This window comes from Brachyistius frenatus, unplaced genomic scaffold (assembly GCF_029030835.1).
Source record: "Brachyistius frenatus isolate BFR_SWC_R1_liver_20210118 unplaced genomic scaffold, ASM2903083v1 Contig_27, whole genome shotgun sequence".
Classification (NCBI taxonomy): Eukaryota; Metazoa; Chordata; class Actinopteri; family Embiotocidae; genus Brachyistius; species Brachyistius frenatus.
The window spans coordinates 22,282-38,142 of NW_027210626.1; the positions used below are offsets into that span (position 1 = coordinate 22,282).

Genomic DNA, 15,861 nt, shown 5'->3' on the forward strand with positions numbered 1-15,861 from the left:
GAATCCGTTTTGGAAGTGTCTCATCATGTTTGTTTGTGTCCATCGCAGAGGTGCCTGACGCTCCCAAACAGCCCATAGTGAAGGAGGTTTACCACGACTCCGCCCTGATCAGCTGGGAGCCTCCTGCTGACGGAGGAAAACCAATCACAGGCTACATCGTGGAGAGGAAGGAGACCATGGCCAACAGGTACAAACACTCACAGCACCCCGCAGGACTGTAGTCCAGAGGGTGAAGAGATACAGAGCTTTACTTGCATCAGATACCAAGTCGCTGCAAAGACCTAACAGCAAAAGAAATCCGCAATCTTCTTAAAATGAAAAGCTGGCTCAAAGAGCAAAGCTGCAAATGTTTCTCAGTGGCTGATAGAAGAGCTGATGTTTCTGCTCGCAGGTGGGTTCGCTGCAACACAGACAGAATCCATCCCAAGGTGGAGTACTGGGTGATGGAGCTGCTCAAAGGCTGTGAATACGAGTTTAAAGTCAGCGCAGAGAACGAGGTGGGAGCTGGAGATCCGAGCCCACCGTCCAAACCCGTCTTCGCCAAAGATCCCATTGGTAAGTTCACCCCTTCACAATGACCTGTCATGCTGCTGTGAGTACTGTAGAAACTCACAAGTTCTCTACCACAGTGAAACCCAGCCCGCCGCTGAACCTGAAGGCCATCGACTTCACCAAGTCGTCTGCGACTCTGTCCTGGGAGCCGCCTGCCGAGACCGGCAGAGGAAAGATCTTTGGATACCTGCTGGAGTTCCAGAAGGCCGGTGAGGAGGAGTGGCTCAAGGTGAGACAGTGGTCCATTTAATATGAAATATACCAGGCAGGTACCATCTGCTGTGCACCAGATCCATCCTGTTCATCGCCACATGTCCATTTAATCTCCATCAGGTGAACCAAACTCCAGACTCCTGCCAGGAGACAAAGTTTAAGGTCATCAACCTGGAAGAAGGTGCTCTGTATCGCTTTAGAGTCATGGCTGTCAACGCTGCCGGAGAGTCTGACCCGGCCAATGTGAAGGAGCCAATCAGAGTGCAGGACAGACTTGGTGAGTTTCCTTTCAGTGGTGTTGTTTTACCTGAACCACCTTCAAAGCGATGCGAGTGTTGATAACCAGTTCTGACCTTCCTCCACATCTTTGTCGCCCTTCAGAGCCTCCAGAGTTGATTCTGGATGCTGGAATGACTCGAGAGGTGAAGGCCATGGCCGGCACTCATATCACTCTGATGGCCGCCATCAAAGGCGTCCCATTCCCCACCGTCGCCTGGAAAAAGAACGACGCAGATGTCCCCACCAGGTCCGATATTGAAACCAACCAGGCCGGCACAAAGCTGGAAATAAGGTTCTGCAACCGGGACGACTGTGGAGACTACACTCTAACTGTGGAGAACCCAGCCGGATCCAAGACCGTCACCTGCACCGTACTGGTCCTCAGTAAGTGTTGCGTCATTTTTAGACTTTATTAGACAGAAGACTGCAGATGTAGACAGGAGACCAGGCACCATGTCCTGCCCCTAATGACGGGTCAGGCTCAACACTTCTGTGATGGTCCTTGTATGTTTCCTTCAGACAAACCTGGCCCCATCCAGCACCTCCGAGTGTCTGACATCAGGAGTGACTCCGCCTACCTCTCCTGGAAGGACCCAGAGGACAATGGTGGTGCTCGCATCACCAACTTTGTGGTAGAGAAGAAAGACACAGCATCCACTCAGTGGGTCCCTGTCTGCTCCACATCCAAGAAACGCAGCATGATGCTCAAGCACCTGATGGAGGGCATGTCCTACATGTTCAGAGTTGCTGCTGAAAACCAGTACGGCCGCAGCGAATACGTTGAGACGCCGAAGGCTATCAAGGCAATGAACCCACTCTGTGAGTAACCACCCAGTGAATATTTAACCAGCAGATTTATGTGTATTATATCGAACGTTGAGATCTGTAGTGTGAATGTACTCAATGTTTTAGTAGGCAAAGATGTGATGAGGAGATTTTGTACAAACACTCCATTTCAAAATAATTTATTACCTGGGAATACATCTCGTGTAAGGCCAGGGAAGACAGTGTATATGTTGTAAATTCTTTACTACGTCTGTTTTGTCCCTCTAGTCCCTCCTGGTCCTCCCAAAGACCTGCACCATGACGATGTAGACAAGACGGAGGTGTGGTTGGTCTGGAACTGGCCTGATCGCAACGGTGGAAGTGAGATCACAGGCTTCCTGGTGGAGTATCAGGAAGAGGGAGAAAGGGAGTGGGATGAGTGGAAGACCGTCAGCATCCCTGAGAGTCATGTGACTGGCCTGGAGGAGGGAAAGACCTACCGCTTCAGAGTGAGGGCAGAGAACGCCATTGGCCTCAGCAGACCTGACACCACCGTGCCCATCCTCTGCCAGGAGAAACTCGGTAGGTTGCAGGACCAAACCCATTACGTACATGACCTCTGTGGGAATCCACTTCAGCAAATGAATGTGTCTTGAACTGGTCCTTGGCTTTAGTGGATCCACCTGTTCTGTAAACTGTTTCCGTGTTTCTGAATATAATGATGTTGGGTAACCTCCTCCGTCTGCTTGTCCACAGTGCCTCCAATTGTGGAGGTGGATGTTAAGTTCACTGAAGGCATCATCGTGAAGGCCGGCACCACCATCAGGCTGCCAGCTATAATGAGAGGAATCCCCGTCCCCACTGCCAAGTGGTGCATCGAAGGCGAGGAGATCACCAGCGAAGGCAACATCAAGATCGACACTGACAACTTCTCCACTGTGCTCAGCATTAATGAGTGCACCAGGAACCACACTGGTACATACTTGCTCACCGTCTCCAATCCAGCAGGAACGAAGACAGTGGCCTTGAACGTTACTGTCCTGGATGTTCCCGCTGCTCCCATTGGACCTGCCAACATCCTGGAGATCACTCCGGACTCCATGACAATTGAATGGCGTCCTCCCAAGGACGATGGTGGCAGCCCTGTCACCAACTACATTGTGGAGAAGAGAGAGTCCAACAAAGAGACCTGGGGAGGTGTTAGCTCGGGCAGCCTCAACACCGAGCTCAAGATCACCCGCCTGCAGAAGGGAGCGGAGTATGTGATTCGCATTTGTGCTGTGAACAAGATGGGCATCGGTGCCCCTCTAGAGACCAAGCCCACTGTCGCCGAGCACACCTTCATGCCTCCCAGTCAGCCTGGTAAGCCACAGCCGTCCGATGTCTCTGAGGACTCTGTTATGCTCGGCTGGACCATGCCCCTGTCTGATGGTGGCAGCCAGATCACTGGCTACATCATCGAGCGCAGACACATGGGAGGAAAGTGGATTCGTGTCAACAAGACACCTTGCAAGGACTTGAGATACAGAGTCCTGGGTCTCTATGAGGGCAGTGAGTACGAGTTCAGAGTGTTTGCTGAGAATATTGCTGGCTACAGCGGCCCCTCTCCCATCTCTGACCCCTGCAAGCCCTGCAGACCCATCTCCGTCCCAGGTCCCCCTGTCAACCCTAAAGTTAAAGACTACAGCAAGACCACCGCTGACCTGGTGTGGACCAAACCTAACAAGGACGGTGGCAGCCCCATCCTGGGCTACACCGTGGAGGTGAAGAAAGGTGATACTGAGGAATGGAAAAAGGCAAACCTGGATGACTTCATCAAAAATTGTGCATACAGGGTGAAGGGTCTAGAGGAGGGCATGACTTACAGATTCAGAGTCCTTGCCTCTAACATGATTGGAGATGGAGAACCCAGAGAAATCCCAGACTCCATCACTGCTCAGGACATCCTCATCCCTCCTGAGATCGAGATGGAGGTCACGTGCCGTGAACGTGTCACTGTGCGTGTTGGACACAACATCAACATTATCGGCTACATCAGGGCTCGCCCTGATGCTGAAGTGATTTGGTCAAAGGAGGAGACCATTCTGGAGAACAACAAACGGGTCACCATCATTCAGAACCTCCCTGTGCTCCACCTGAGAATCAAGGAAGCCACCAGAGCTGATCACGGCAAATATATCCTGAAGGCTTCAAATGAGGGGGGCGAGGCTTCTTGCACCATCACAGTCAATGTACTCGACCGCCCCAGCCACTGCCAGAACCTGCATGTGACCTACACCACCAAAGACTCATGCATGATCAACTGGGAGACCCCCAGGGACAATGGTGGATCGGAGATCACCAACTACATCGTGGAGTGCCGTGAGCCCAGCGTTAGCATGTGGTCTATGATCTCCTCTAACTGCACCAATCGCAAGATCAAGACCAAGATGATGGAAGGCCATGAGTATCTGTTCCGCGTCTGTGCTGAGAACAAGATAGGACCAGGACCCACCGTGGAGACCAAGACCCCTCTGCTGGCCATTGACCCCATTGAGATGCCTGGTGAGCCTGAGAAATTCAGAGCCACTGACATTGGTAAAAACTACGTCCATCTGAAATGGAGGAAGCCTGACTACGATGGTGGCAGCCCCAATCTCTCCTACAACCTGGAGTGCAAAGCCAAAGATGCTGAGAAGTGGGAGAAACTCAACACAAGCACTCTTACAGACACCTTCTTCCTGGCTGACAAGTGTGTGGAAAACCAGACATACACCTTCAGGTGGGTTACTGCATTCTTACATCTAAAGTCCTGTTTGTTCTGCTGCGTGTTTACATGCTCAGGAATGGTGCTCTTTGAGTATTACACAGTCTAATCTAGATTACCCTTAGGTAATAATTCTTATCTTTTGTTATGCAGGGTCCAGACCGTCAATGAAGGAGGTGAGAGTGCCTGGGTGAAACTTGTTGATATTCTGGTGAGGGAGGAGATCCAGAAGCCCGTCATTGACCTGAAGTTGGCTGGGACTCTGACGGTGAAGTCTGGAGAGTCGGTCCGGATTGAGGCGGGCCTCAGAGGAAAGCCCCCGCCTGAGGTCAAATGGACCAAAGACAAGGCAGTTGGAGACAACCCCAGAATCAGCTACGAAACTGGCCCTGACTACTCCAAGTTCCTTCTGACCAAGTCCAGACGCACTGACACTGGAAAGTATATCATTACTGCCACCAACGTGGCTGGCACCTTCACGGCATATGCCAATATTAACGTCCTGGATGTCCCCGGCCCAGTGAGGAACCTGAGGGTCACCGGCATTGGAGCCGACAAGTGCAGAGTGGTGTGGGACGTTCCAGAGGATGAGGGAGGCTGCGAGGTAGACAGCTACATCCTGGAGAAATGCGAGACAAGGAGGATGGTCTGGTCCACGTACTCAGCATTTGTGGTCACACCGTACTGCAACATCACTCGTCTGGTGGAGGGCAACGAGTATATCTTCAGAGTGAGGGCAGAGAACAAGATGGGAACCGGCCCTGCCATGGAGAGCAGGCCTATAACTGTCAAGACTCAGTTCAACAAACCTGGACCCCCCGAAATCCCCGACGTCACCAAGGTAACTAAAATAGGTCCAGTTTTATAGATGTGAAAATCATTTCAGCCCGGTATCTGCTTCTACACCAGTATGAGTGTACCTCGTAAAACTTGTTCCTCTGTTACACACTGTCGATATTTTTGTGATGCAGGTGAGTAAAGATGAGATGACTGTGGTTTGGGCTCCTCCTGAGAATGATGGAGGAAAGTCAATCACTGGCTACATCCTGGAGAGAAAAGAGAAGAGGGCAGTGCGTTGGGTGCCTTGCACCAAGAGCTCCATCTCTGAGAGACGCATGAAAGTCACCAACCTGATTGCAAACCACGAGTACCAGTTCAGGGTGAAGGCCGAGAATGAGGTTGGCCTCGGAGAACCCAGCAAACCCTGCAGACCTGTTGCAGCCAAAGATCCTATTGGTGAGTTTACAGCTGATGTCACAGCTCAGTTTATATCTGTGTGTTCACATTTGTGCTCGAGCCGAGAAACACGCTATTTATATGAACCCAAAGAAAGTCTAAGACTTGACTGGTCGCTCCGACTCTTTTAGTGTTCCAATATTTGCAATGAGCTTTGCTTTGTTGTCTCTACCTGCAGAGCCACCTGGCCCCCCTTCATACCTGAAGGTGGGTGACAGCACCAAGACCTCTATCACCCTGACCTGGTCTAAACCCGTGTACGATGGTGGCGCCCCCATCATCTGCTACAGCCTGGACCTGAGGCTGAAGACTGATGCAGACCCCGAGAAGCCCTCAGAGGGCTGGAAGAGAATCGATACCCATGGCCCATTGGTGCTCACAGAGTTCACCATCAACCAGTTAGACGAGAAGCTGGAGTACGATTTCAAGGTGTCCGCCCAAAACCAGGTGGGCTGGGGACGCCACGCCTACTTGAAGGAGGCAGTGTCCCCCAAGGAGATCCTGGGTAAGAATGAGCAGAAAGTGCCTCAGTAAATCTATGATATTACACAACATTGTAACTGTTGACAACACTCACACAACGACCTCATCATCAATGTGTTTTCATAACAACAGAGGCTCCAGAAATTGACCTGGACGCCAGTCTGAGGAAAGGCCTGGCCGTCAGGGCTGGCTGTCCAATCAGACTTTTTGCTGTGATCAGAGGAAGGCCCGCCCCCAAGGTTACCTGGAAGCGCCTGGGTGTAGACAATGTGATCCGTCGCGGCCATGTGGACCAGGTTGACACAATGTCCTTCCTGGTGATCCCCGAGAGCACCAGAGAGGATTCTGGGAAATACTCCCTTACTCTTTCCAATTCAGCTGGAGAGAAAGCCATCTTTGTCCGCGTTAAGGTCCTCGGTGAGGAGCAAGAAAATAATTAACACTTTTTACAAATTTTCCTCTGATAAGGAAACTGTTTGATTGAAATGATTCTTAAATTCTCCACAGACACTCCGGGACCCGTCGGTGGCCTCGACGCTACTAACGTTACCAAGACGACCGCTCAACTCTCCTGGTTGCCAGCAGAAAACGACGGAGGCAGCCCCATCACCAACTACATTGTGGAGAAACGAGAGGTAGATAGGAAGACCTGGACCAAGTGCTCAGAGGACCTGAAGAAGACCAGCTTCAAGGTGACCAACATGACACCTGGCATCGAGTACTACTTCAGAGTCATGGCCTGCAACAAGTACGGCATTGGAGTTCCTCAGGACTCGCCCAGGTCCTACTTGGCTGTTGACCCAATCAGTGAGTGTCACCACAGGCTGTGAATAAAGTTGAACAAGTTGACCCGGCTTTGTTTGTTCCTCCTGACCCCTGCTGTGTGTTGCATCCAGGTGAGCCCGACCCTCCGAAGAAGATGGACGTGTTGGAGATCACCAAGAACAGCGCCACACTGGGCTGGTTGAAGCCGCTCAGAGATGGAGGAGCCAAGATCAACGGTTATGTGGTGGATTACCAGGAGGAGGGTGCACCCGAGGACAAGTGGACACCTTACTCTGTGATCAAAGACCTGACCATTGTGGTGGTTGGCTTGAAAGAAGGTACCAAGTACAAGTTCAGGGTGGCAGCCAGGAACTCAGTGGGGGTCAGCCTGGCCCGAGAGGCAGAAGGAGTGTTTGAGGTCAAAGAACAGCTCAGTGAGTGGACCCGCCTCAAAATCAACCTCACTCTAATGCAGATGATACTTACTGAAATATTCAACTTAAAAAGAACAAGTTGAAATCCCCTCTGAAACAATGAAGCCATTCTTTATGCTTCTTCTTCCTCTCAGTGGCTCCCAAAATCATCATGCCAGACATTGTGACGGTCAGAGCTGGATCCAAGATGGTGATTGAGGCCATCGTGGCAGGTAAACCCGCTCCCTTCTGCAAGTGGAAGCAGGGCAGTGAGGACGTGTTGACCTCCGACCGGCTGTCTATCGTAAAGACGCTGACCACCTGCACACTTATCCTCAAGAACGTGAACAGAATGGACAGCGGCTACTACAGTCTGTCGGTTGAGAACAGCACCGGCAAGATCAGTCAGATCCTCCGAGTCATCGTCATGGGTCAGTTACAACAACAGACGTGTTAAAGCTGCTGCTTCTTGAAAACACGTCGCTAATAATTCAAATGTGAATGATAATTAGGAGATAATTGCTTCGGTGTATATCTATCATTGTGTTGCAGACATCCCCGGACCTCCAGAAGCTCCTCTAGAGATCACGGAGCTGGACGTTGACGCCTGCACACTGCTCTGGAACTCCCCACAGGAGGACGGCGGCAGCAACATTACCAACTACATTGTGGAGAAGTGTGACGTCAGCCAGGGTGACTGGGTCACCGTGTCCACGTCCTGCACCAAGACCAGCTTCAGAATGACCAAACTGACAACTGGCAAAGAGTATGCCTTCCGAGTCCGCGCAGAGAACAGGTTTGGCATCTCTGAGCCCATCTACTCTGAGAAGATGATTGCCCGACATCCATTTGGTGAGATTTTGCCTTTCAAGATGCATTACTGCTTCTCAGCATTCCAGGTATAACATGATGTGTTAATTGTTTTGGCCTAAAGATCCTCCCAGTGAGCCCAGAAACCTGCAGATCAACAAGATCAACAGGGATTTCGTCATCCTGTCGTGGGAGCGTCCCAGCAGCGATGGCGGCAGCCCCATCAGCGGATACTGCATTGAAAAGAAGGAGAGAAACAGCCTCCTCTGGGTGAAGGCCAATGAGTCTGTGGTCAAAGCCACGCAGTACACCTGCACAGGCCTGATCGAAGGTCTGGAGTACACCTTCAGGGTGTCAGCAAACAACATGGCTGGACAGGGCAAACCCTGCAAACAGACTGACTTCATCACCGCCAGGACTGCTGTTGGTACGAAAAGCTGAGCACGTCACGATTTACTCATGATTTACTTGTAAAATCACAAAACATTGGGCTAATTTTCTTTTTTTTTTGTTAAGTGTTTATCTCATGATCACCGGCTTAAACACATCTTTTCTTGACATATTAAGAACATCAAGTCACGATGATGTTTTCCAGTCTGTGTCTCCACCTAAGTTATGGATGTAATTCTGAACAGCCAGCCTGAAGCCTTATTACTGGGATTAAATATTTTGTTTTGATGCCAACAACACCAAACCTGCACTCTTCTACACTCAGTCTCATCGTTCCATATTCAAACAGCATTGCGAATCAACAACCCTTTGTTTTCTTCATCCAGACCCACCAGGGAAACCAGAGCCGATGGATGTGACCAAGAACTCTGTATCATTGGTCTGGAATCGTTCCAAGCACGATGGTGGCAGCAAGCTGATTGGCTACTACGTGGAATACACAAAGCTTCCAGAGAACAAGTGGACTCGCTGCAATGCCAACTGCATGAACATCCAGAAAGAGAGCTACGTAGTGACCGGCCTGGAGGAGGGTCAACAGTACCAGTTTAGGGTCCTTGCCAAGACCGCCGTCAACATCAGCCTGCCGTCCGAGCTGTCCGACCCCATTCCTGTCATCGCAGAGAACGGTACAACTCTGCACACCCATTAAATTATGTTTGACAAATTAAATCATTGACAAGTGATGACAAAATTTCTTTCTTTTCCTCCTGTGCAGTCGTTCCTCGCGTGGATCTGGGACTCAACATGAAGAACCTGATCGTGGTGAAAGCCGGAGACAACGTCTTCCTGGATGCCGAGGTGTTTGGCAAGCCACTGCCCAAGGTGAGCTGGAAGAGAAACGGAGCACCTTTGGTCCTCGCCGAGGGAATGAAGATGTCCCAGAAGAAACACCGTCACCTGCTGGACCTCTACTCCGTCACCAGGAAGGAGTCTGGAGACTACACCATCACAGCTGAAAACATCAACGGCACCAAGTACGCCACCATCAAGGTCAAAGTATTGGGTAAGTTGTATTTAATACTATTTTTTTTTTGTCAGTACACAAGCATTTTACATGTTCAGACAAAGAGACTTACCTTCAACCATTTCCCCTGCAGACAAACCAGGTCCTCCAGCTTCAGTGAAAATCAGTAAGGTGTTTGCTGACCGTGTTAAAATGCGATGGGAGCCCCCACAGGCAGACGGCGGCTCTGAAATCACCAACTACATCATTGAGAAGCGTGAGACCAGCAGGGCCAACTGGGCGCTGGTCACCTCCAACCTTCACAGACACATAACCGACTGCTCAGTGGAAAAACTCATTGAGGGACACGAATACCAGTTCAGAGTCAGTGCTGAGAACCAGTATGGTGTGGGAGACCCCGTAATGACGGATGCTGTCATGGTCAAGAACCCGTACGGTAAGAAAACCGCGCTGATGCCCATTGGACAAGTAAGACCAATGTCCACTACAACTAAAAAGAAAAATCAAATGTTACCCTGGCCATGGTTGGAGAAATTGAAATGACAAAAATTATGTATGACTGGAATGGCATCTTTACTTTTAGAAGTTTTCTACCTCGTTTTAGTTAAACTTGAGTTTGGTCGTTTGTAACTAAAAATTGTATTAACCGGAACACATTCTGGCTGATGATGACATAATATAAACTCTGATGGGAGATTATCTTGTCTATCAGATGTTCCTGGTCCATGTGAGCCGCCCGTCATCACCAACATTATGAAGGACTCCATGACAGTCAGCTGGAAGGCCCCAGCTAATGATGGCAAGGCTACTATCCTGGGCTACATGGTGGAGAAACGTGAGGCCACGGAGTTGACCTGGGCCAAGGTCAACCGCAAGCCGGTCATCGATAGGACCATCAGGGCCGTTCAGCTGACCGAGGGCTCTGAGTACGAGTTCAGAGTCATTGCCCTGAACAAGGCCGGTCTGGGCAAACCCAGCGACGCATCCAACGCTGCATTGGCTGTTGACCCCGTCTGTGAGTATCTGCTTTAAAACAACGCTTTGTAAATGAAGCTAAATGGCTTCAGACATTTAATTCACACATATAATTTATCAGATCCTCCAGGCCCGCCTGCCTTCCCCAAAGTGGTGGACTCTACCAAGAGCTCCATCAGCCTCAGCTGGACCAAACCAGCGTACGACGGCGGCTGTGAGATCAACGGATACCTGGTGGAGTGCAAGCGAGCCAACGCCGAGGATTGGACCAAGTGCAATGTCCCGAAAAAACTGCAGGCCACCAAATTCCTGGTGACGGGCCTGATGGACAACACCGAGTACCAATTCAGAGTCACGGCTGTCAATAAGATCGGCTACAGTGAGCCCAGCGAGGTCCCTGGAAACCACATGGCCAAAGCCATCCTGAGTACATTCCCTTCTTCTTTATTAAATCGCTTTATTTACAGTAGATAAATAGTCTGTAAGCATGAAGTCAGGTCAATCAAATAAAACATGAAGAATGTAGAACTGACTGAAGTTATTAAGCACGTAAGTCTCCTGTCTCTCCTCCAGTCGCTCCTGAGGCCGAGTTAAGCGCTGACCTCAGAAAGGCTTTAGTTCTGCGAGCCGGCGTCACCATGAGGCTCTACGTGCCACTGAGAGGCCGCCCGGCGCCGAAGGTGACGTGGACGAAGGTGGACGCCAACCTGAAGGAGAGACAGGGCCTGCTAATCAAGACTTCAGAGTGGGATACCCTACTGATGATTGAGGACATCAACAGATACGACGCTGGCAAATACATCCTGTCATTGGAGAACAGTAGCGGCTCCAAGAGCTACACCATCATAGTGAAGGTCCTCGGTAAGAGCTCCTGTCATTGGCAACATGGACACAGCCAGTAGGCTTGGGTTTGATATACTAAATGTGAAAAGAAATCCAGACCTCTAGATTCAAAGCAAACTGAATCTGGTTGAAAAGCTTTGTCACTGATTGATCATAGCTCAGAGTAGGTCAGGTCCTTTTATGAACCTGCAACACATTGAAATACAGTTGTTAAAACAATGGTTATATTAGTCACCTAAAAAGTTTAACCAAATGTAGTGTGGTTTTAACCTCATGTATCATTTGAATATGATTGTTCTTAAAAAATAGAGTTGTGATGTTAAGAAAAGGTTGATAAAAAACATTGTATGTATGTATGTATAAGCTAACCTTACATGTGCTCCTACGACCTGATTTGTGTCTCAGTTCAGTTCACAAATCTCTGAGCTACAGATACCGCTTCTCCTCCCCACTCAGATTCTCCTGGACCACCTGTGAACCTGATCGTGAAAGAGACGTCCCGGAGTCATGCCTGTATCACCTGGGACGCCCCACTGATTGATGGCGGCAGCCCAGTCAAGAGCTACGTCGTGGAAAAACGTTTGGCTGAGAGGAAGGCCTGGACCTGTGTGTCAGCAGAGTGCCTCAAGATCTCCTTCAGGATTACCAACCTGGAGGGTGGACAGGCCTACTGCTTCAGAGTGTTGGCTGAAAATGCCTACGGCATCGGAGAGGGCTGTGAGACTGCTGGCAGCATCCGGGCCTCAGGTAGCCACATGCTGTTGTCTTTTCATTTGACTCAATCTTTTATAACTCAGTATGGAACAACAGGCTACAATGGTTTATTTGATAAAGTGACATACTCAAACCATTATTCATTCATTTATTTATTTTGTTGGCCCGAAAGTAATCAAATTAAAAAATTGTATTAGTATCATCAGATTAAATAACCAGCATATGTTCATGAATTTAGTGTCCTCAAATGTAGCTACAACTGGACTGAAAACCACAAAACCCATCTCTCCTCCCTCTTCAGAGCAACCTGGTCCAGTAGTCGATTTCAAAGCCCAGAAGACTACCAAGGACTCCATCACCCTGGGCTGGAAGAAGCCCATCAGCGACGGTGGCAGCTATGTTAACGCTTACATCCTGGAGCAGAGTGAAGGCCAGGAGAAGTGGAAGCAGATATTTAGGGGCAAGAACACAACTCACACCATCAGTGAGCTGACCGATGGCAAGGAGTATTCGTTCCGGGTCAAGGCGCTCAACGAATCAGGAGAGGGACCGCCCACTGAGCTCGCTGCTGTTGCCAAAGACCAGTTTGGTAAGGAATCAGCCTGATCAGAACATCACGCCAGATGTTGTTATTTATACTTGCTTGTTTTTAAAGAGCATAAAATTCTTGCTGAAACTATTTTCTGATGAGTTCTTTGGATTTCAGTGCTGCCTGACTGCAACTTGAGTGCTCTACATGACGGCTGCTGCGTGGTGAAAGAAGGAAGCACCACACGTGTCAACATCCCCATCATCGGAGTGCCCAACCCCACTGCAACCTGGAAGAAGGGCGACGTGGGGCTTGGTGATACTGGCCGCATGTGCATTGAGGCATCCCAAGGTATCACCACCCTGCTGATCAGAGACTGCCAGAGAGGAGATGCTGACACCTACATTATAAACATCAGGAACTGCGCCGGCTCAAAGGATTGCAAGTTCCAGCTGAAGGTGGTCGGCAAGCCCGGCATCTGCACAGGACCCATCAAGTTTGATGAGATTACTGCAGATGGCATCACCCTGGAGTGGGGACCACCCAAAGACGATGGTGGTGCAGAGGTGTCCAACTACATTGTGGAGAAGAGAAGGACAACGGACAACAAGTGGGCCACAGTGGCTTCAGCCATCCAGAAGACCACCATGAGGGTGATCAGGCTCCACGATGGAATAGAGTATATCTTCAGAGTGTTCGCTGAGAACAAATACGGGGTTGGAGAGTATCTGAGGTCTGACGCAGTCATCGCCCAGCATCCATTCAGTGAGTACCACTCTGCTAACTAATACCAATCAAATAGTTCAAGCGTTGGATATAGTTTGTTGTTAATTATTGTGCTTTAAGTAGATAGTCCCCTTTCAGAACCTTAGATTTTATTTATAATATTTACTGCTTCCTCTAGATGTGCCCGAGGCACCTGCTCCTCCAGAAATCGTGAGCATCCGCCATGAGTTGGCCATCTTGACTTGGGCTGATCCAAAGGACACTGGTGGCTCCCCAATTACTGGTAAGAGACTGTGATGGATATCTGTTTGTAGTAAAGCATGAGCAAATAGCAACAACCTTGACCCACTGATTTTGTGTTTTTCTTTAGGATATCACATAGAGTTTAAGGAGAGGAACAGTCTGATGTGGAAACGAGCCAGTAAAACTCCCCTGAGAGTGAAGGAGTGCAGAGTCACTGGCCTGGTAGAAGGACTGGAGTACGAGTTCAGGGTGATGGCCATGAACATGGCTGGTCTTGGAAAGGCCAGCAGGGTCACTGAGGCTGTGGTTGCCCTGGATCCTATTGGTGAGTCCACTGCTTTGGGATTTATTTATTTTAATTTGAGGACAAATTCTCCTCTGGCAACTTTACACTTTTTATTACAATGCTGAAATAATTGGGTGGAGAGATTTGCTGTTGTGATCTGAATTTCTAATATCTTGTTTATGGTTTGTTTGTGTTGTGATTTGCCGCTATATAAATAAAATTTAATTGAATTTGAACACCTTGCTGTCCTGTGTGACCCTTTGTGTTCTGTCAGATCCTCCTGGTAAGCCTGAAGTGATCAACGTTACCAGGAACACAGTCACTCTGATTTGGACTCCTCCCAAATATGATGGTGGCTACAAGATTACTGGCTACATGGTGGAGAAGCTTGAGGCCGGCGGTAAGGCCTGGATGAAGGCCAATCATGTCAACATCCAGGGCTGTGCTTTCACTGTCCCTGACCTGACAGAGGGATCCCAGTACCAGTTTATAATCAGGGCCAAGAATGCTGCTGGTGCTATCAGTGTTGCTTCAGAGTCCACTGAGCTTCTGACCTGCAAAGATGAGTACGGTAAGCTGAGTGGGAAAGTCATTTGGGTAGTTCACACTGCAGATTCTTGACATTGAATTTAAGTCTTATAATCATCTCGTCCTAAAAGTCATTGTTATGAAATTGAATTGATGAAGGATGTCAACAGTACATTCAACTGTCTCCCATCTTCTCTGTAGAGCCCCCAACTATCACTATTAACCCAGACATGAAGGACGGTGTATCAGTCAGGGCAGGAGACACAATCATGGTCTCAGCCTCCAAGATTTTGGGCAAACCTCCACCCACTGCGGTCTGGTCCAAGGGAGGCCGCGAGTTCAAGAACTCTGACATCGTCACCGTCACCAGCACCCCCACTTCCTCCACTCTGGCTATTAAGTATGCAAGCCGGAAGAACACAGGAGAGTACACCATCACCGCCAGCAACCCCTTCGGCATTAAGGAAGAACACGTGAAGGTGAAGGTTCTAGATGTGCCTGGACCTCCAGGCCCCATCGAGGCTAGTAACATTTCAGCTGAGAAGTGTACTCTTACCTGGCTGCCACCAGAGGAGGATGGAGGCTGCTCCATCAAGTCCTACATCCTTGAAAAGAGAGAGACCAGCCGCCTGCAGTGGACCAAGTTAGCTGAAAATGTCATGGACTGCAGATATACAGCCAGCAAACTGATCAAGGGCAACGAGTACATCTTCAGAGTGTCTGCTTTGAACCAGTATGGCACTGGAGACTCAAGCCAGTCTGGTCCAGTCAAAATGGTTGACAGTTTCCGTAAGTTTTTACAGTTCTATGGTTTTTATTTATGAATGAAAATGATTAAAATAATATAAAGCCAAATTTCCATTTAGCCACAGGATTAAAAAAAAAATCCTTTGAGATAAAAAGCTATAACTGACAAAAATGTTATTGCACATTTTGTTTTCCCAGGACCACCAGGTCCACCCTCAACCCCAGAGATTGACAACGTCAGTAGGAATGCTATCACCATTTCATGGAAGAGACCAGCACAGGATGGGGGAAGTGACATTAGAGGATATTGCGTACAGAGAAAAGAGAGGAAAGGAATGAGATGGGTGAGAGCCTGTAAGAGGACAGTCCCTGACCTGCGCTTTAAGGTGCAAGGCCTGAGTGAGGGAGTAGAGTATGAGTTTAGAGTCACTGCTGAGAATAAGGCTGGATTCGGGGAGCCAAGTGAGCCATCACACCCTGTGATGACCAAGGACATTGTGTGTAAGTAAACCTGGTCTCACATATAATTTTTGAAACAAAAACAGAAAGTGCCCATCAAGGTTCCTTGTGAGAGTTTACTTCTATAAACTCTTG

General features: G+C 49.2%; 1 protein-coding gene across 2 annotated transcripts in view; it reads left to right on the top strand.

The window, feature by feature from the left end:
• ttn.2 (titin, tandem duplicate 2) overlaps window positions 1–15,861 on the top strand; it is an 83,074-nt gene that overhangs the window by 22,270 nt on the left and 44,943 nt on the right. For both annotated transcript variants that reach the window (XM_069698459.1, XM_069698461.1), the window contains exons 50-80: window positions 49–187; window positions 392–555; window positions 630–781; window positions 886–1,042; window positions 1,147–1,428; window positions 1,564–1,863; window positions 2,098–2,391; window positions 2,566–4,570; window positions 4,709–5,396; window positions 5,527–5,791; window positions 5,970–6,296; window positions 6,407–6,691; window positions 6,782–7,081; window positions 7,171–7,473; window positions 7,608–7,883; window positions 8,005–8,304; window positions 8,387–8,689; window positions 9,039–9,338; window positions 9,428–9,715; window positions 9,810–10,112; window positions 10,389–10,691; window positions 10,773–11,078; window positions 11,225–11,512; window positions 11,951–12,241; window positions 12,510–12,797; window positions 12,915–13,502; window positions 13,642–13,746; window positions 13,834–14,031; window positions 14,267–14,563; window positions 14,722–15,309; window positions 15,466–15,768. In XM_069698459.1, coding sequence (XP_069554560.1) covers window positions 49–187; window positions 392–555; window positions 630–781; window positions 886–1,042; window positions 1,147–1,428; window positions 1,564–1,863; window positions 2,098–2,391; window positions 2,566–4,570; window positions 4,709–5,396; window positions 5,527–5,791; window positions 5,970–6,296; window positions 6,407–6,691; window positions 6,782–7,081; window positions 7,171–7,473; window positions 7,608–7,883; window positions 8,005–8,304; window positions 8,387–8,689; window positions 9,039–9,338; window positions 9,428–9,715; window positions 9,810–10,112; window positions 10,389–10,691; window positions 10,773–11,078; window positions 11,225–11,512; window positions 11,951–12,241; window positions 12,510–12,797; window positions 12,915–13,502; window positions 13,642–13,746; window positions 13,834–14,031; window positions 14,267–14,563; window positions 14,722–15,309; window positions 15,466–15,768 — 10,986 coding nt within the window. The remainder of the gene's footprint in view (window positions 1–48; window positions 188–391; window positions 556–629; window positions 782–885; window positions 1,043–1,146; window positions 1,429–1,563; window positions 1,864–2,097; window positions 2,392–2,565; window positions 4,571–4,708; window positions 5,397–5,526; window positions 5,792–5,969; window positions 6,297–6,406; window positions 6,692–6,781; window positions 7,082–7,170; window positions 7,474–7,607; window positions 7,884–8,004; window positions 8,305–8,386; window positions 8,690–9,038; window positions 9,339–9,427; window positions 9,716–9,809; window positions 10,113–10,388; window positions 10,692–10,772; window positions 11,079–11,224; window positions 11,513–11,950; window positions 12,242–12,509; window positions 12,798–12,914; window positions 13,503–13,641; window positions 13,747–13,833; window positions 14,032–14,266; window positions 14,564–14,721; window positions 15,310–15,465; window positions 15,769–15,861) is intronic.